This window comes from Astatotilapia calliptera, chromosome 11 (assembly GCF_964374335.1).
Source record: "Astatotilapia calliptera chromosome 11, fAstCal68.1, whole genome shotgun sequence".
Taxonomy (NCBI): domain Eukaryota; kingdom Metazoa; phylum Chordata; class Actinopteri; order Cichliformes; family Cichlidae; genus Astatotilapia; species Astatotilapia calliptera.
Window position 1 is genome coordinate 36278044 of NC_137432.1, and position 19266 is coordinate 36297309.

The 19266-nt window shown below is 38.8% G+C and overlaps 2 protein-coding genes across 3 annotated transcripts; both read left to right on the forward strand.

The window, feature by feature from the left end:
• Positions 1 to 413: 413 nt before the first annotated feature.
• Positions 414 to 4400, forward strand: lamtor2 (late endosomal/lysosomal adaptor, MAPK and MTOR activator 2). The gene is made up of 4 exons (XM_026185869.2): positions 414 to 661; positions 1792 to 1954; positions 2100 to 2189; positions 3857 to 4400. The coding sequence occupies exons 1-4, from the start codon at positions 594 to 596 to the stop codon at positions 3911 to 3913; spliced, it is 378 nt and encodes a 125-aa protein (XP_026041654.1). The 5' UTR covers positions 414 to 593; the 3' UTR covers positions 3914 to 4400.
• Positions 4401 to 6120: 1720 nt separating this feature from the next.
• Positions 6121 to 18426, forward strand: rab25b (RAB25, member RAS oncogene family b). Of its 2 annotated transcripts, XM_026183869.2 has the most exons (6): positions 6121 to 6246; positions 6338 to 6440; positions 13272 to 13467; positions 15534 to 15727; positions 16462 to 16542; positions 17796 to 18426. In XM_026183869.2, the coding sequence occupies exons 2-6, from the start codon at positions 6404 to 6406 to the stop codon at positions 17909 to 17911; spliced, it is 624 nt and encodes a 207-aa protein (XP_026039654.1). In that variant the 5' UTR covers positions 6121 to 6246; positions 6338 to 6403; the 3' UTR covers positions 17912 to 18426. The 2 variants fall into 2 exon arrangements, with proteins under 2 accessions (XP_026039654.1, XP_080164653.1); XM_080308527.1 differs by having other exon boundaries at positions 6134 to 6440.
• Positions 18427 to 19266: the final 840 nt, after the last annotated feature.

Below are 19266 nucleotides of genomic sequence, written 5' to 3' on the forward strand. Positions count from 1 at the left end.
ATTGATGGTCTTCTAATTTTGTTTTCTTTGAAAATTGAATTGAGGTATTCAGTCTAGTGTCGGGGGGACGGTTCATGGGGCGAATGACAGGATACCCTTGGACAGATTGCAAAGCTCATCAAATAAAAAAAAACAACACAATTTTCCATGTGTTTTTTCACAAATTTGCATCTGATCTAAAATCTGATTTTATGATATTTATATTTATCAGAATATTTGATATTTTGTTTAAAAGGTGTTTTAAAAAATTGTATTAAAAAAATGAAAAAATAATTTTCTTAGTGATTTTGCTCCCTCACGACGTCCATCCACTCACTCCCTTTTTCCCTGGTCTTTTTTTAACCTTCACTGACCCTGACGCATGCGTTGTGGTCTGTGTGTGGTATTTATAAAAGAATTTAGGGGTGAAATAAGGTTTTGAAATACCTACATTTCCCGTGATGCATTGCGATCGGACCCGGAAATGAAAACCGAATCAGCTGACTTGGTTGTGTGTTTCTGAGCAGTTTGGGCACTTTAAAGCTCTTCGTCGCGTCCCGTAAATTCAATAAGTGTTATTATATTCGATCTCTTATATCAGAGGGTGCACAGCCATGTTACGGCCGAAGGCGCTGACGCAGGTTCTCAGCCAGGCGAACACAAACGGAGTCCAGAGCACTCTGTGAGTACGGCGAGCTAGCCGCAAGCTAGCCACATGCTAACTGCTGCTGGAGTTTCAGCGGTGCATTTTTTGACGATTACATATAAATTTAAAGGCAATACACATGATAAGTCTTCTGAATATTCGATAAAACTGAATATAACCCCTGCGGGGCGACTAAAACGTAATTATATGAAACAGTGTGCATCCTGCATAAAGGAGCTTCTAATGTTTCACGACCAGCACAGTCTGTTTGAAAGTGCTCAACGCAAACTTCAGGGTACTTTATTATATAGTCAGTGTATCGGATCATCATCTCCGTCTCAGTATAATGTCCCAAATAACTGATAAGGGTTCATGTCAGGCATTTTTCCCCACAGGGGTTTAATTTCCTTAAGCATAAAATAAACAGTTGTTTGTTTACCTACTTAGTTTTGTAAATTTGACAATGTTGTCCTAATTTTATATCAAAATAATACACAGTTACAAACTAAAATAACCGTTTATGTAATGATATTTTCCACTAAGAGGAAAAAGGGCATCAGATATGTACTAAAACGATTTTTTTGTGTAAGATAATACAGACGGAGACTATATGTTGATCAGTTGTGTTTACCTGAGTAGGTGTCACCAAAATTCCTCTTTGAAAACGAAAAAGAAATCACACCTATAGAATCAAGTAGTCATCACTATTTCTGTCATTAGTTGGTATATGACACCATTTATATACGCTTTTAATGGGGATAATAATAATTTTAAAAAAAAACTCTTGCCACTGCAGGGGTCCTTCAAGCTCCCAGACCTCTACCCTGGGAGGCCTGGGAGCTTTTAGGGTCCTGCACAGTATCTTTGCTGCCCCGAGGACTGTGCTCCTCTGGACAGAGATCTCCGTTGTTGTTCCTGGGATCTGCTCCGTTACCACTGGGACCACTGTACATATGGTGTTTTTGTCCTAACTTTCAAAGTAGTCCTAAACTACTTAAACAGACTTGCCTAGTAAAATGGTGTAGTAAGAAATCCTATACAAATAAAATACATTTTCGTGTAGTATACACCTTAGAGTATATATTCTGTTTAGTTGGTAACTTTGTGCTCTGAAAGTTATTATATTAATTTAATATTAATCTGCTGGTTATGTGGTTTCTCATCAGCTTACTGAATAATGAAGGCTCACTGCTGGCGTACTCTGGGTACGGGGACACCGACGCTCGAGTGACAGCTGCTATCGCCAGCAACATCTGGGCAGCTTATGACAAGAACGGCCATCAAGCCTTTAACGAAGACAAACTCAAATTCATTCTCATGGATTGTATGGTGAGACATGCTGTTCCATCATCTTTTATTACTTTTTTTTCAGGTATATGTGAAAGATTTGTGTGATGTGAGAAAAAGTGGAGCGATCATTAAGTAATAAACTGAGATACTGTGGTCTTCTTCCCTTTAACATTGTCGTTCTCAGGAGGGAAGAGTGGCCATTACTCGTGTCGCCAACCTGCTGCTGTGCATGTACGCCAAAGAAACGGTGGGCTTCGGGATGCTTAAAGCCAAGGTTAGAGGTTAAACTCCGCCTTTTCATGAGATAATGTTTCATATCCTGAATGTGGATCATCAACAACTGTTACTGTTTCTATTAATGATTTAGGGCCAGGTTTGAAAATACTGGAAATTTACTCATATAAAGTAAAAGTTCTCTTTGTTGCCAATTTGTGAGTTGTTTTTTTTTAAGTTAAAAAAAATCAGAAATGTAATTAATTAATATTAATATTTATTAAATCCATAAGTCGTTAATTATATTATTAAGCATCTGAGACAATAACTGATTTCCCAGCATGTTGTTTTACTATTTTAAGTGGACTTTACGCGCAGACTAAGTGTTCTAGTCAAATCTAAATGGACAGAAAAAATAGAAACCTTAACATCTGTAGCATATTGAATTTGGCAGCCGGCCGGTGTCTTTGACGCATTGAATCAACAGTTTAATATACTGATTCTGTAACTGGCAATTATTGCCTGTCATGCTTTTCTAAAGCCTGTGAGATGTCACTAAATACTTTTATTTTTTCCGACTGGCAGGTTTAAATTCAGTTTACTGTAAAGTTTAAAAGAAATCTTCTTAAATCAGCGTAAACATTGTAATAGTAATAAGCAGCTTCTTTCAGTAGCTGCTTATTACTCTTCTGCTATTGTCAGTACCTGTGACTGAACATGAATGATCGCAGTACTTTTATGTCTCTTTAAATCATATAGAAGCTCTCGCATGCAAAGACAAAATAATGAATAATAACTCTTATTTTGAGCCTCCAGACCAGCTGAGAATGGATTTAATATAGAAACAGCTGAGGGTAAAGTGTGGCTCATTATTTGTTTGCACATAAATACATGAAACAACAAGGATTTTTATTTATTTTTAGCTTTTTGTGTTTTTAATTTTACCTCCGCTTTACTTCAGAGTTCTTTTACGGAGGCAGAGGATTTCTGCTAATGAAGGAAGTTCAGCAGTTTGATGTAATTTGGCAAAACATGCTTTTAGTTTAACAAAAGTCTGACTCAGAGGTAACAGTGAACTAGTGCCTCTTATAATGAGTTCAGTATGACTGAGCTTTGTTTTTGTTTTTTTAAGACTATGTCCATCTTTTTGAATGTGCTTCCAATTTTTCTTAGTCAGAACTTTAGCCACTTTTCCCAGTCAGCTAATCTGCTGACACAGCCTCCGGAGGCTGACTAATCTCGTATTGTATTCAGGACGTCCGGGTAACAGATAACAGATGTCTGAACAAGGCAAGGCTTTCTGTTCCATTTGTTTTCCATTGTGGATAGATTCAACCAAGCTGATTTATAAAAATTAATTAATTAATAAATACTACATCACTAAATTTTCTTCTTCCAAGAAAGCAAAATTTTCTTGCAAGTTCATGACATGTCACAAGAGACATTTAAAATTTAGTCTCAATCACATTCTCAATGATAATGATTAACATTTATAAGCATCATAAAACATGTCACCCGCTCATCATTTAACATTTATGTTGATCAAAATTAAAATTTAATGTATTGAGTCAAATATCATGTCACAACGAAATACAGGTTGTCCTGTTCACATCAGAAGGTTGTTATGCAAGTAGAATTTATATTGATTATTTATAATAATACTTTGTTATGCTGAAAAGATATGTATTTATTCCAAACATAACTGTGCTGTGTGTGTTGTGATTGTAGGCAGAAGCTCTGGTCCAGTATCTGGAGGAACCTTTAACTCAAGTGGCAGCGTCGTAGTCGAGATGTGACTCACGCTCTTCTGGATGCTTATGTCATGTGATCCATGTGATCCATTCATGGACTACTGTGCCACTCTGCTTGTTCACTAAATGCATAATGCATATATGTCAATGAACGGGCAAGCTTTTGTGTGTGTGCGCGTGTATATATGTATCTATGTGTGTTTGTACTAAAAAATTACCAGCTTGTATGGTGCGTAACTCTTTCCGCTCGCTTGTGAATACGTTCCCTTCAAAATTTGGCTAAATTTGTCTGCTGAAATGATTCCATTATCAAACGTTCCCACAGTCGAGTTGTTCATTTGCAGCTTTCGCTCAGGCATGCTGATCAAGGCTACACAGAAATTTGAGCATTTTGAAACTTGTCAGGAGCTCAAATCTCATGAAAAGAGAAATATGTGTGGAAACTTTGAACTTTCTTGAGCTGCAGTTAAGAATGATTGTATTATTTCAGAGGTGTTAAATAAAAGAAATGTACATTCAAATTTGCACAATCTTTGTTCTCTACGCTGACGTGACCGAGAGGAATGATGGAGGTGTAGATGTATATTAAAACTAACAGTGTGATGTACAGAGGGCTTTAGAAAATAAAAATGTTGTCACGACCTGGAAATAACATGCCAAAAGAAAAAAACTGAACATGCATTTTAAAATTTTGACCCAGAATCCCTGGAATTAGTTTTAATGTCTAATTCTTAGAGGCAGCGTTGACGAGCCGGGGGCTCGCCCTGCCTTGCTTCATTTCCTGGCACCACAGAAGAAAACATGATGGAAACGTGGGGCAGGAAGGGTAACGTAGCAAGCTTGCATCTACGACAGGAATCCAGAAAGCATAAGTTTCACTACTTTATTGTTCCAGCAGTCAGTCGCTGGGTAAATGGCTGCTTTTGTTCTTTATGCACAGATACCGAAACATGACAAATCACACTGAAATGTTGCTGAAAGAATGACATTTGTTCAACTTATATTTTCATTTTTAAGGCGTTCCAGTTCGTCTGAATCATCAGATATTTTAAAAAGAACCAAATGCAGAAGAACAGAACATTTTAATAAAGCTTGCTGATGCACAAAGAAGTGCTTGCTTTCAGAACACAGAGTCCAAAACACCACGCAAACAGAAATAAACAAAAGCAGTGAGATAATTACAGAAGTACAAAAGTAAGACATTAAACCTTTAAGTAAAGTGACTCAGGAAAACACTAAAGTACCATAAAGTGCCAATAATCTCAGCAGCACTGACACGTTACTCAGGCTGCTGTCAGTATCTCTCTATCGTTTTACGCAGTTCAGGGTCACGGTGCTGTGAGGCCACAGGCAGCGTATTTTCATGGAAGCGCATAGAAACAGCTGTTCATTCAGCAACTTTAACTTCTTATTGAACCCTTTAATTTGAATGTGTTTAATACTCTTATTTTGTTTGGCTCCATCTGTTTTCTTTAAATATACATTTTAAACAGGTTTTTACACATCGGGATTTCATTTGTTTCTTTTACTGCGTGTGACTATTTTCTAGCGACCTACAATTATTTTAATATTTTAATTGTATACACTGGTATCATATCTGTGCTCTCAGCAGTCACATCGTCCTCCCATTTACTGTTATCACTCTCAACAGACGACTGATTTATTTGCTGCTCGAAGGAGACAAAACTCTTTAATGAGGAAGACGTTTTACTGCATACGCAGGCTGAGTATCATCATTTCTTTAAGTACGGTATTTTGTTTTTCTATTAAGTACCATTTAAGGAAAATACTGAGTGATATTGGGCTATTACATTTCTTTTAGTAATGAGTTGATGATGTTGTGTTCAATACTAATTACTTCTCATTATCTACAAGCAGCTGTGCGTTGATTTGTCCTCTCAGAAACACATTTGTGATGAAAACTGAAAGCTAAAACTGAGCCCAACCTTTTACACTGATCTTAGAAACTCGTTTTTAACTTAAAGAAAGTCTGTTTGTTGTCTGCACTTTGGTCTGTTATTGTCCAGGAGCTTGACCGGACAGGATGTACAGTGACAGGTGTGGTGATGCAGGGTAAGGTTTTTTGAAGGAGCATGTGAGCTCTGTTTCAGGGCAGTTTCGCTTCCTGGAGCCGTCTCCTCCACCAGGAGGCATTTGAGAGTCCGCCTCTGGTGTACCTGCCACTGGCCCCACCTGTCCAACCTGCCCTGCAGTGACTCCATTATTTGGACACACCTCCACTGCTGCTCTGCCTTTTCCTGACTCAGGCCCCGCCTGCTGCAGGAGAACGACCTGGATACGCTCCACATGTCCTGTTTAAACAAGTCAGCCTTCTCTTAACTCACACGGGAGGGGAAGGATGTGAAGGTCAGGAAAGCTGTTGACTGCCACTCGTGTTAAAACCTTTTTTGCTGCCAGTTTCTTCCCTGAAGTCAAGCTGATTTTGGTCTCTGCTCAGTGTCATCTTACATCCTGTGATCAGACTGCTGTAAACTGGGAGGAGGCAACACTGAATGGACAAAACATGGGGTCAGATGAGGCTTACAACTTTGTCTTTAAGGGTGAGTAAATATCCTTCTGCACGCTTTAGTCAATCACCAGGCATATTCCCAAAGTGTCAGAAAGGTATCACACAGTAATGTCCAGTTGGACTCTAATTATACTTCCTTGTTTATGATTAACTTGGCAGTTTCCAGGAACAAGAGCAGAGGAGTATGCATGATTGTGTGTCAACAGAATGCCACAGATCAGTAATAAACGGTACACAGTGATGCACGACAGTGTGCACGTACAGTAGGTCTCTGGATGCAGCTCAGTCAGCTGTTTGAAATATTTGCTCCAGGTGAAATACAACAAAGCCGAGCAGTACTGTAGTGATATCATCATTTCAGCATATTGTTTCTGTGGGCGGACATGCATAATAGGGGCCATTGTTTAAATCAGGATGTGAACTTTCATTCCTGCTTGTCAAACTAGAGTGTCAACAAGAGCCAGTCTGCAGATGTCACGTTAGTAAATCTTCACTGTAAACAAATTATTTTCTGTTATTAAAAAAATCACCCGCTTTAGCTTTGATAGCACATTTTAATAATTTTATTTAGAATTCAGTCTGCACAACAGAGGAAGTATTTGCTCTATCGTGCTTTTCCACATGGTAGCATTTAAGGACCAGCACGTTTCAACCAAGTGGACACAACCGGGGCTATAATAATAATATTAATAATAATGAAGACAACTAACAGCCAGACCAAAGCGCTAATGTAGAAGCTTGGAAAAGCAGAATGGAAAACCAGTGGGTGACCTCACCATGCCTGTAGCCATCTTTTATATACAGTCTGTGGATTCAAATTTACATTGAAAATTTACATTCAGGAAGTTGGGGCTGTTGCTATGGGCAGAGAACTTTTTCTCTTTTTTTTTGCTTAAGTCATTTCCATACACACTGACTTCATTTATTCCAACTTTTGATACCATCTACTTTCATAGACTCCCAATTAATGGAAAAACTAATATCCTGCTGCTTAAGGTGCTGAATTTCTCTTAATGAGCTCATCTTTATTCTTGGAATTAAAGTAGCTTTGCATGAGTCATGCTTGGGCCTTGGATCAGCCCCTCAGTTTTAGCTTTAATACATTTTTTTCTGAACGTCTCCCCTCTCGGAGGAGGGTGGAACAGCACAGTGGGTCTCCTGCATCCACAGCCAGAAAGAGCAACCCACTCTCTGTGACATCATATCCAAAAAAAGAAAAAAAAACCCAGTCTGAAACGTACTGTCATGCTAGTGTGAGTTTCCACTTCCATGAATGTGAGAGTCCGAATCAGCTAGTGAACACGAAGCCCTGCAGACGCCCACGCTTTTTGTGGCCAGATGGACGCGACTGCAGAACACTACAGTGCAAAATATACTTCACCTTGTACTTCAGTATAATAGGCAGGACAAGTCATAATAGCAGGCTTTTTATTTATTAAGATGCTACAGCAACTATTCATTGTCCACACACCGACCCCCTACCTCAGGTCTACATTTGCCTCCAAAGGCACTGGGATCACACACAGACTCACCCAGCAAATGGTATTATTGTGGATTATAGAGCATTGTGGTGTATGTCCTAACGCTCTGTGTCCATATTCCCAGATAAAATCAGAACAACCGAAAAAGAATCTTAAAAATCACGACACAGCTTTGCCACAAAAACTCTGTCGGTATGATAAAGACTTTAATCTTTAAACACTTCACAGGACAAAGGGGGCTTTATTGTAACCAAAGCATGCAGGCGTGTGTTGGCTACTCCTTCCACAGTGTTTTCACACCAAACATTTTAATTTATCAGCACGCAGCCACAAGTGAATTCATCACATTAATGACTCCTGTCTTCTGCTTAAGGAGAGCCTCAGCACTGTGAATGCTGGCTCACTGGACCAGTTTACTGAAACACTTAATGAAGCTGGGGTCATTGTTGGTGTAGTGAAATCCATACCTGTGCTTTTCCTGCTTTGACAAGACAAATAATCTGTTGTGAAAAAGGCCTACAGGCAATGAGATGCAAATGTGACTCATAGTAACTCTTACAAAGGGGTAGCACGGTGGTTTGTGCTGCCGCCTGACTGCATCAGTGATCTGGGTGTGAACCTGCTGGTCTGTATTGAGATTTTTCCAGGTTCCCCAGATTTCTGCCAAAGTCCAAAGACATGTTAGTCAATTGGTTAATTGGCCTAAGGTGTTAGCAAACGTGGGTGTATCATTATACCCTAAATAGTGCACTAAAAGTATCTAACTGTGCCTCATAATAAGTAGTGTGCAACCAGTGGTCACCATCCAGACACTGTAAACCATCATGCATCCTGCTGTAGGACAAATTACTGCATGCACGAGGAGCGAGAGCAGCACATCACCACCAAGTTTTTGTGTTTCTGAAAAGAGCTCTCACCAAAATGAGGTTTTAAAAATCATTTTTCCCTGGAAGTTTTGCTTCTAATGGACACTCGTTATTGCAGTATTGATCTTGACAGTGAAGGGATGTTTCTCTGGCTGATAAACGTTAACAAACTTCCCAGGAAACCAAATCTACCAAACCAAAACTAGAGGCCTTTTTCAGCATGTGTGCAGGCCTCAATCCATCCAACGATAGCTCAAAGAAACTAATCAGTGAAATCAGTTTGAGCAGATTTTTGGAAAAGGAGGTATTGTATTAGTGTTCAATTCAATTCAGTTTTATTTATATAGCGCCAAATTTGGTGTTCCTGTCTCTTCATTTTGCCTAAAATGCTTTGCTGTATAAATTTAAATAAAATTGAATTGGTAATTAGATATTAAAATTAATTAGCAGGCTTATGTACATACTAATATTGACTCTTTCAAATGAACATGTAGGATGCCTTATGAACATTTAATGTGGTTTTGGTATTGTTAAGTATAACTGTAGATCTGAAGGCAGGGTTGAGGTGACACGCACACATTTGTCCCCCAGTAAAATTAAGAATTATGATTACAAAGGTGCAAAAGTAAATAAAACAATATACAAGAAAAAAACACTACATGCACTGTATACATGATATTTGGGTTACAGGAAACATTGTAGGGTGTGTACCATGGCATCTTAATAAAATATAATAAATAATGTGGTGGTGGAAGCGCTATTACTGAACCTTTTGTGGAAAATGTAGTTAGTAGAGTAAGTTATGCAATAGTTTTTTCTCTTTGTTCAGAAGTGTTTTTGCTAGGTTGCTGACTAATCTTAAGATAATGTTGCCTGTCCTCCTTAGATTTAAAGCCAGTTGAAATGTAAATGATTTATAAAAATCATCCAAAGCATTTGCAACTGCAGAGAGTTTTGAGCATGGACACAAATCCTGCAAAATCGTATTTGAGCTATAAAGTCCAGGTGTTTAGAAATGACAGCAGGTTTGGCTCTACGTGCATATTGAAACAGGCTGCTGCTCAAACAAAATAAAACTGATATCGGACAGAAGCCTCAGCTCTCACAGGGACCAAAGAGTTAATCATACCCACATGTGTGCTAACTCGGGAGGGACAATATTAAATAGAAAAGCTGAGAATAATTACATGACAATGGTACAGAATGCCAGAGAGCTTCACGCCTGATTTTTATTTTTCTTAAAGAAAGAAACAAACAAAAAGAAGCCTTTCCACCATAAACATGTAAAAGGTCCTAACTGGTGTATAAAACTTCAGCAAAATTCCCCAAATGAAGTGTTTCCTGGGGGATGACCAGCAGACCACAAGCTCCTCCCACTGCTGTAAGTGAACCCTACATTCACCCGTTAAGGTGTTTAGTTTCAACCTGCAGCAGAACTGTGTACATTACACCAACTACATTTCCAGGCCTGAAGGTCATGACAGCAAAGTAAAGCAAAGAAAGTGAAAATTTAAGCTTTTGGCCTCCTGAGGATCAAACCAGACTGGCCACATGCTCGAAGGCCGCTTGTCCTGTGTTGCTATGGAAACATGAGGCATTGTTTGATTAGAAGTTACTCAGTAGACAAGGAGAAAAGGGGGGAGCAAAAGCAGCGCACTTATCTTGGTGAACAATAACCTAAAATATTCTTCAGCAGGACCTCAGACTTCAGGTCAAACATAGGCACAGCTTACTTATTTGTCTTTTTAGATTTTATGGGACTCAGCCGGTGTTAAGGTGCGGAAAATAGCACTTTTTATGTCCTGTGGCTCAGAGAGTTTAAAAAAAAGGAAAACAAATTATTTTCAAACCCTGACTGATGTTGATTCAAGGAAACAGCAGTGTGGAGAAAACAATCTCCCAGAATTTATTTGCTTTTCTGCAGCTTTCAATAAATCCAAAACAGCAGATGGAGTTTTGCTCAGTTGTTGTTTGGTTTTGTTGGAGTTCTTTTTCACATTTTTGAAAGCTGTTGGCCATGTTAGACAAGGTTCAAAGTTCCTTCGCAAGACTTAGAAAAGAAGATAAGTTAAAAAAAAGTGTCACTCCACAGTTAAATTAGTAACTGCTCTGACATTGTAAATCACACCGGCTTTTTCAGCAGATGGAAGTGGAAAATTAACACGTTGCATTAATGGGCAACCCTGATGATGAAGAACAGTTACGAAGAACTAGATCTTATGGTGAGATTGTTTTCTCAGCATTTAGCGTGGTAATGGAACATTGCTACAGCTCCAATAGCGTGTTCATGCAGTCAACAATTTACTGCTATCAAGGTGAAGAACTGATCACGTCTTTACTTTAAATATCTTCAACCCTGCTGAGAGTCTGTCTCTAAAAATAACAGTTTTCAGCATATGTGAGTTTAAACTGGCAAATGCTGAATTTAGTCTCGTGATAAAAATCTTTAAGTACTTTAGATTTCCCGGTAACTGCACAGATACACAAAAAAATTTATCTTTTGCTATTTGAGAATTCTTGATTTAAATTTTCCATGCAGTTGCAGGGAGAAATAAGCTCTTCACGTTTGTAATAGTTAGACTGATGAACGGGGGTGGGGAATTAATGTTTCCAAGGAGCCATATGAGAGCCTGGGACTGCTGTGGAGGGCTGCACCACTAAGCTGAACTCAATTCTGCCCAAATTTATTAAATTGAACTTGTATAAGCTTACTGGTATGGCCCTCCTGGGACAACAGTCCCAGTTTACTTCACATCCCTGTTTCCAAAGGCAGACTTACCACTCAGCAGCTGTCTGTGTAGAGCTCCATGGAACTTATTTGCGCAGTAATTTTAAAACATTATTAAAATGTAACTTTTACTTTAATATTCACTGGGACATCATAGACTCACTAGTTATTTATGTAATAAATAAATAATACTTTTGTAGAATCCTCTTATTCTTGGACATGTGTACACCCCGACATCACGCATTTCTTTGTTGTGGACGGCTGGTCACTATAGCGGTCGGTCCAGGCTCTGGTTGCCCAGGTAAACCATCTCTGTCATTGGTAGGGTTTTTAGCTCACCTCAAACTTAAAAGTTTCACTAAACCACTGAATAACTTCTTGCATTGATGTTTTTTTATAATGTGCATGGATAGAAATTGCTTGCCAGCTGACTCTATCCAAAAAATCTATTCACTACCACATCTAAAATTTCACTGATTTATCCCTTAAAACACCTTTAGAAACTCTTTACAAAATGACATTTGATGCACTGAGTAGGTTTAGTTTTATGGGACAACATTGCCAGGCTAGTTGTTTGCCTCTTCAGTATTTATTTACACTAATCTAGATAAAGATAAATACAGATAAAGATACAGAAAAACTACATTTTTTAGAGCCACATCCGGGCAGGAAGTATAGACATCAGGCTTGTATTTCCTCGTTAATAATGAGCTGAAGCTGAGATTAGGAACAAGATGGGGTTAACAAATATCAAAAACAGTATGTCATAATTAATGGCCTTGAAGATGTCATAACACCTTGGCTCACTGAATCTACAGCAGTTACATGTAACTTCATCTTATCCAGTTATTCACTGGTCTCATTTTTTCTGTTTTCTTTGTGTGGTCATACTTTTTTATCTTTGTCAATTAAGCCAAGCCTCTTTTTTCTCTCTGAGTCAGCTACTTAACAACTGAAACCCAAATATTAGTCACTGACATGTACACAGGGGGTGTCTGTGTTACTTCTCCTGTTTACTCAGTAGGTAGGTTGCTCTGGCAAAAAGGAAGTAGCAGTTGAACTCGTTCCACCTGATTTGGAATAACTTTGCAGATGGTTTTATTTCCAAAAACAACGGCTTGTTCGTGGAAAAGAGAAAAAGACCCCAAAGGCTTTCAGTTTTCCAGGAGGGAAACGTGTGTTTCACAGAATTTATAAATGAAGGAGAAAAAAACACAATCTGCAGCGCATTAAAAGAAAATACATTTTAAAAATATTAATCAGTCACACCAAGAACAATGAACGGCCCAGAAAAAGGTTAGGATCTGTGTGCTGCACAGCTTCACTCAGAAATAAAAACACTGCCTAAAGCCAAACTGTGAAAGAAAAAATAAACTGTCACACTTATTTACTGCTGTTAATAAATCAAATAAGCAGCTGATTGTACAGCCACCCTCTCGTCCAGTGTACACTGAGATATACTCAAACCCCACAAACTACAACTAAGCAGAGGCGTTTAACTCTGTTTGCCCTCTATCTGCATTCTTTCCTCTGCGTGCTTTAGCTCAAATAATTAACTCTTTCACCATGAAGTTATTTCCTGATTGTGCAATTAGCCCAATGTCAGACAGCAAATACTGTGGATTTATGGAGCAACTACAGGAGACACACCTAGGCATAAGACAAAAATGGTTGTAAAGGATGAAGTGGATCTCGGGGGATTGGCTTTGTTAGTTTTGCAATGGCTGAGTGCAGGCTTTCAACAAAAAAAGAAATGTCTAATTAAAATTTCTCTCTGTCCTCTGCAGTGGTTCTAATAGGAGAGTCTGGTGTAGGAAAGAGCAATTTGTTGTCCCGCTTCACCAAAAATGAATTTAACCATGACAGCCGCACAACCATTGGGGTGGAGTTCAGCACACGGACAGTGCTGCTCAACAACTTCACCATCAAAGCTCAGATCTGGGACACTGCTGGGCTGGAGCGATACCGGGCCATCACATCTGCGTGAGTATATACTACTAATATCCCACTAATAAATGAGAATAATTACAGAAGGTTATGGTAGCTCACTACCCAGTAATTATATTGTAATTATAAAATGCACATGCATAATAGGGGTTATTGTTCAAATCAGGATGTGAACTTTCATTCCTGCTTATCAAAATACAACGTCAACAAGAACCAGTCTGCAGATGTCGTGTTAGTAAAACTTCACTGTGAACAAGTTATGTTCTGTCATTTGTTAATTGACAGAAAATGTCCTTTTTTAAACTGTTGAGTTGTAAAAAAAATCACAAATTTCTATAGTAGATAGTGAAAACCACTTTCTTTAATTGTTTCTCTAATATTTAATTACTTTGGCATAGCCTAAATGGCTACAGGGGAAGTCTTTATCAGTAGGAAAATCTGCACAACTTATGAACATCCAGTGTGCCGGATTGAAGTCTGTGCCAGGCCAACTCCGACCCCCTGGCTTCATGTTTGCTTTACGTCATTTTGATCAGGTTCCTGTAGGAACTACTTTCTTTCTACTCAACTACGCATACCAACTGTGTCCTTGTGCAGGAGCAGGCGTGACAAAAATCCTGTGCTTAACAGGACACAAAGGCAACTCCCTCAGATCATCTGTATTGACAGTTTGCTTCCCACTTGGCCAGCGTAGTTGGGCTGAAACAGCTAAATTCACTAATGAATAACGCTACAGTCCAGAAAAAAATCATTACATTCTTTTTCCAGGATGTCACATAATGCCTTCTTGTCAGCTGTCACCACAGTCTCACCATTATGCACAAGGTGTCTGTCAACATCAGTGTTGTCATACAACAGTCCCATTTTATAGACCTACAAAGTCCACATTAGGAGGCTGTAACCTAGTCATGTCATCTTGCATGACCCTATTTTATCTAGGTCATTGTATCAGTCCATATGGGATAGGGGGAACTAGAGACTCCAGTTTTCATAGGTCAGGGCAGGTTGCCATTCTATCTGAATGCTAGCACATGCAGAAAACTCTGCTGCAATCAGTGTTTGTTAAAATCAACAATCAGTATGTGCAACTCTTGTCTTAAATCAAGTTTATTAATCTAAACTGGTGGGTATAAAATAATGGTTCACATTGCAATCTTCTTTTGTCACTAATATGTGTTCTTCATTAAGAATGCATCTTAAAAATGTGTGACTTTTATGCACACCTGCAAACCGACACGCACAATGCTTTTGCAGTCCACATGCCTGTTTTCCTGCTGCTTAGTTGTTGAGCAAACCTGTATGTCGACATCTTAAGGCGGTGCTGTTATCAGCCAAAACAGCCACGAGGACAGGTGCTGATCCTCGGTTACCTCCCGCATTACCTGAAAAACCACAAGCACATTCTTGTCTCCATTTTCTTTCCAACTGGCACATTTAAAATCCACTTGTTAGGACAGTGATGTTCCTTTGAACACTCAGTGCTTCTCTCTTCCAACTGATTCAGTATTTTTTTTCTTCCCTAATTAAACTAGAAGGATTAAGAGTGTGGAAACGGGTTTTAAAACAATAGAACCATGTCCGTTTTATTTTTAAGACACGGGGAAATCTGAGGATATGCTACACCACTGGATTAGCTCTTTTCTGACAGCGTGGCTTTTTGAGTAATTACTGGCCAACTTATTCCAGTATGCAAATTCTCACTCCCATGGAATTTCCCATTTGTGCTGTAACAAGCAGCTAAAACCTATTAAAGTGGAATTAATTATGCTGCTGGAAGAGGAGAGCAGAATTGTGATTGTCGGGGAAGTATTGACTGGTTCGTAACTTCAGAGCAATCAGAAGTCATTAATTAATTTTTTTCAATGGACGGCGGCAGGAGCTGCCTATTATGCTTCCATACTGGCGACAGCTGAAGCTAATACCATAAGCACTTGAGTACATATGTCCATCTACTCCCTCCTTATGAACACGATGTCACTCTGATGATTTTTAATCTGATTTTTTTTTTTTAAATCACTTCATAATTATCGCTGTCATTTAGCTGCTTAGTTCAAGCGTAAAGATTTCTGTGTGCAACTGTAAAGGCTGCCTCATCCTAACAGGTATTACAGAGGTGCTGTTGGAGCCCTGCTGGTCTATGACATCACCAAACACCTCACCTACGAGAGTGTGGAGCGCTGGCTAAAGGAGCTTTATGAACATGCTGACCCCCACATTGTGGTAATGCTGGTAGGCAACAAGACTGACCTGGAGTCAGAGAGATCAGTGCCTAATGAGGAGGCCAAAGACTTTGCAGGTACAAAGTCAACAAGTGCTAAACCTAGAAATTAGTGCATGTGTTCTGTTCTATTTACCGTTAATGGGAATTTTTTGTGTTGCCCCAACAAAACTGAGAACGGCATTTCACTTGAGAGAAAAGGTACAGAAAGGATCTCTGTGATTTCACAGAACCTGTCAGCTGCATGTTTCCTGTTTTTAGCAACAACTAAAAGCAAAAATATGATTTTTGCAAGAAGAGGAGATTGAGATTTTAAAGAAGAACATGTTGATACAGAGTGAAATTCTATGTTTCCAACATATAATGATGTTCAAATGCAGCTTCAAACCCCAAGACGTATGTCAGAGAATTATAAAGACTAAGAAATGTTACTCAAAAATGTTGCGCCTGCATTTCATTTCCAAAGCAAAACATCTTTGATGTTTTTGAAATGTTATCAACTTTTGTGAAAAATGATTATGTTTTCACTTTTGTGCTTGCTTTATTCACATCCAGGACTGCAGCAGAATTTAATTTCTGATAATTATGGAGACTATTACTGTGTCTATGAAATCAAGTCAAATTCCTGTTCAATCATTCTTTGTGGCTCTAATTTCCTATTATTTGATTCAAGCTAGAGTATGCAATGTTATTACAGAGCGCATTTCAAACACCCCAATGTTAAAACTAGAGACACAATTTGATAAAAGTGAAAAATAAAATAAGCACAGATGTGAATTTAATCATGAATGTTTGTATCATTATTAATACAGAGAAGAAAGGCCTTTTCTTCCTGGAAACCTCAGCCTTGGATTCTACAAATGTAGAAGCAGCATTTACCACTGTCTTAGCAGGTAATATATATATTTATTTATGTTTACACATGCTTCATGTGTTTTTATATTGCTGATATAAATGAATGCCATTTCTCCTTGCCTTTCCTTTTCCTACATTTTGTGAATATTTACAATAAATTATGCATCTGTTACCCTTACTCTTACCAATTTTTCCACTCCTGTGGTCAGTTCCTCTTTCCAATATAGAATATGTTCCAGAAACAGCAGGAAATCCAGTGATATCTATTTATATCATGCTTTTCACAGGCAAATGTTTTACAGAAGACAAACGTAACAATAAAAATTTAATAAAGAAAAAGAAAAGCAGGAAGGTAAGGGATTAAATAATCTAAAAGAATACATTAAATATACAATAAAAAAAAGGATGAAAATGATCCCAATTAGAAGAAAAGAGACACAGTAAACAAAAGCCAGTGAAGAACAATGATAGCATTATACGACAAAAGTGTAAATATAAGCAGAACTGACAAAACTTAACCCGTACTGCTTTTATAGGAATTAAGAGGTTGTTGCTACTCAAATGCACTTCAGCTGTCAGCTATCAGCTGATCATCGGCGAGTGTGAGCACCTGTATAAAAGGCTCGCAGGCCTGGAGCATTCAGCTGCCATGGAGGAAAGACATTTTGGAGAAGCAACTCCTGAGAAGGGCTATAAACCCGTTTACAAACAATTTAAAGTCCATCATTGTGCAGTGGAAATAATTCAAGGCAGTTACCAGATATCCCAGGAGGATAGGTCTCATCAAATTCACCCCAAGATCAGATCATGCAATGCTAAGAGAAACCACAAAGGACCAAAAGCTACCTCTGAGACTACAGGCCTCAGTTAGCATGTTAAAGGTTAAAGTTCATGACAGTACAATTAGAACAAGAGTGAATAAGTGTGTCTTGTTTGGAATAGTAATCAAAAGAAAGCCTCTTCTCTTGCATCTGGACAAACCACACATTTTCTGGATCAATGTGCTTTGGACAGACGACCCAAATCAAACTCAATATATGAGCACAAACACCTCCGACCAACTGTCAAGCACAGTGGTGGAGCCACATTTTTGAAAGGTTTGAGCGCTGCTTATTACATAGCATAGAAAATCATGGTGGACGTGCCAGTTATTAGTAAATTTCTAATCATAGCCTTCTATACTTTTGTGCGGCCCAGAACCATGGTATTACTGTGTTTTATTTTGTTAACCACTTTTCTACTTTTTCATTCTTTCTGCGCCATCATATATATATCAATTTCATGCCATTAGAGATTCACAAGAAGGTAAGCAGTAAGGAAGTGGTCCGAGGCCCCATGAGTGCAGTTACCCTGAACAGCCCTAAAGCAGAAGACACAGAGAAGAAGTCCTGCTGCAAGAACATCTGACCCCACCATCCTTCAGGACTCGGGCGTCACGGTGGGGAACTCCTCCTTTTGCCCCAAGCTGGAATTTGTTGGAGGCAACCTCAGACACCAGTATAAATGGTTCTGGCTTGAATGCTGCAACTTTGAATTGACTGATTTAAGAGTGGTAGAGCCGGCATGGTGGTAAGATGCATTAAAACGACAGTTGAAAATGTGAACAGATGGAGCTGGAAACCACCAGCAGTCTTTTAAGTTACTTCTTCACTACTGAACAAAGGTCAAAGGTGAAACTAAATTGTGTTACCTGTCAGATTATTCATAATCCATTCAGGGAATTGAAAACACATCATAGTGTGTATGATGTCTAAAATATGAGGACGCATGTTTCAATGTTTTTTCTTATAATCAGCAGCTTGATTGGTGGAAATGTTTGTATTCATTGTGAGTGTTGCTGTCACTGCTGAGCGTGTGCTCCAGCTGGTTATCTATGATGAGACTGATTACATATCTGTTAAGAAATAAATGGAGACAAATTACCCACTGTGTATTTTTGTGTCTGTCCCTTTGTGGGTTTTGTGCACCCATCTTCTGATGTCTGCTTCCAGCAAGATAACCTGCCATGACACACAGCTCAAACCATCTCAAACTGGTTACGTGAACACTAAAGGAATTCACTGTACCCAAATCCCTCCACAGAGGAATGGGAGATTAACATCACTGCTGTGGAGCTGACAAATCTCTTGATGTTATCATGTCAATATGGATCAAAATCTGAGAAATGTTTGCAGTACCTTGATGAATCTCTGCCGCACCGAGGCAGTCCAAGCTAATACTCACAAGGTGCACCTAAAAATGTGTCCACTGAAGCTCTAAGCTCTGGAAACAATGAGTGAGCAGCTCTGAGGGCTTTACCGTATATGTAAATCAGCAAATGACAATAATTTACAGAAAGCACATTTACATTGTTTTCAGTTTAATTTCAACTTCAGCTCGAGACTGAGACCATAAAAGCATCACAGAAATGTTTAAGGTTGAACTAATAACCCAAGTGAGCAGCAGGACTATTTTCTTATAAAGGTTTTCTAACCAGAGGAGTTGCCTCCTGCTGGCCATTAGACAGAATGCAGGTTTAAGGACCCTCCATATTGACTTCACTGTTTAAATGCTGAGCCACATCGAATTTTTGTAAATGTTTGTAACATCTGTGGTTTTCCTTAACGTCTTCAGACTATATTGTGACTATCCAATTCAGCTTTGCCAGGGCGATGGAGCTTATTCCAACCAGGCATGAGTCAGGGTACATCCTGGACAGGTCACAAGTCTATTACAGGAGTAGCACAGAGGCAGACACCATTAACACCTACAGTCACTTTACC

Coding starts and splice junctions, on each gene's coding strand:
- lamtor2 (XM_026185869.2), top strand. CDS start 594: ATGTTACGGCCGAAGGCGCTGACGCAGGTTCTCAGCCAGGCGAACACA. Junction 662..1,791: donor AACGGAGTCCAGAGCACTCT/GTGAGTACGGCG, acceptor GTTTCTCATCAG/CTTACTGAATAATGAAGGCT. Junction 1,955..2,099: donor TCATTCTCATGGATTGTATG/GTGAGACATGCT, acceptor TGTCGTTCTCAG/GAGGGAAGAGTGGCCATTAC.
- rab25b (XM_026183869.2), top strand. CDS start 6,404: ATGGGGTCAGATGAGGCTTACAACTTTGTCTTTAAGG. Junction 6,441..13,271: donor TTACAACTTTGTCTTTAAGG/GTGAGTAAATAT, acceptor TGTCCTCTGCAG/TGGTTCTAATAGGAGAGTCT. Junction 16,543..17,795: donor ATTTACCACTGTCTTAGCAG/GTAATATATATA, acceptor TCATGCCATTAG/AGATTCACAAGAAGGTAAGC.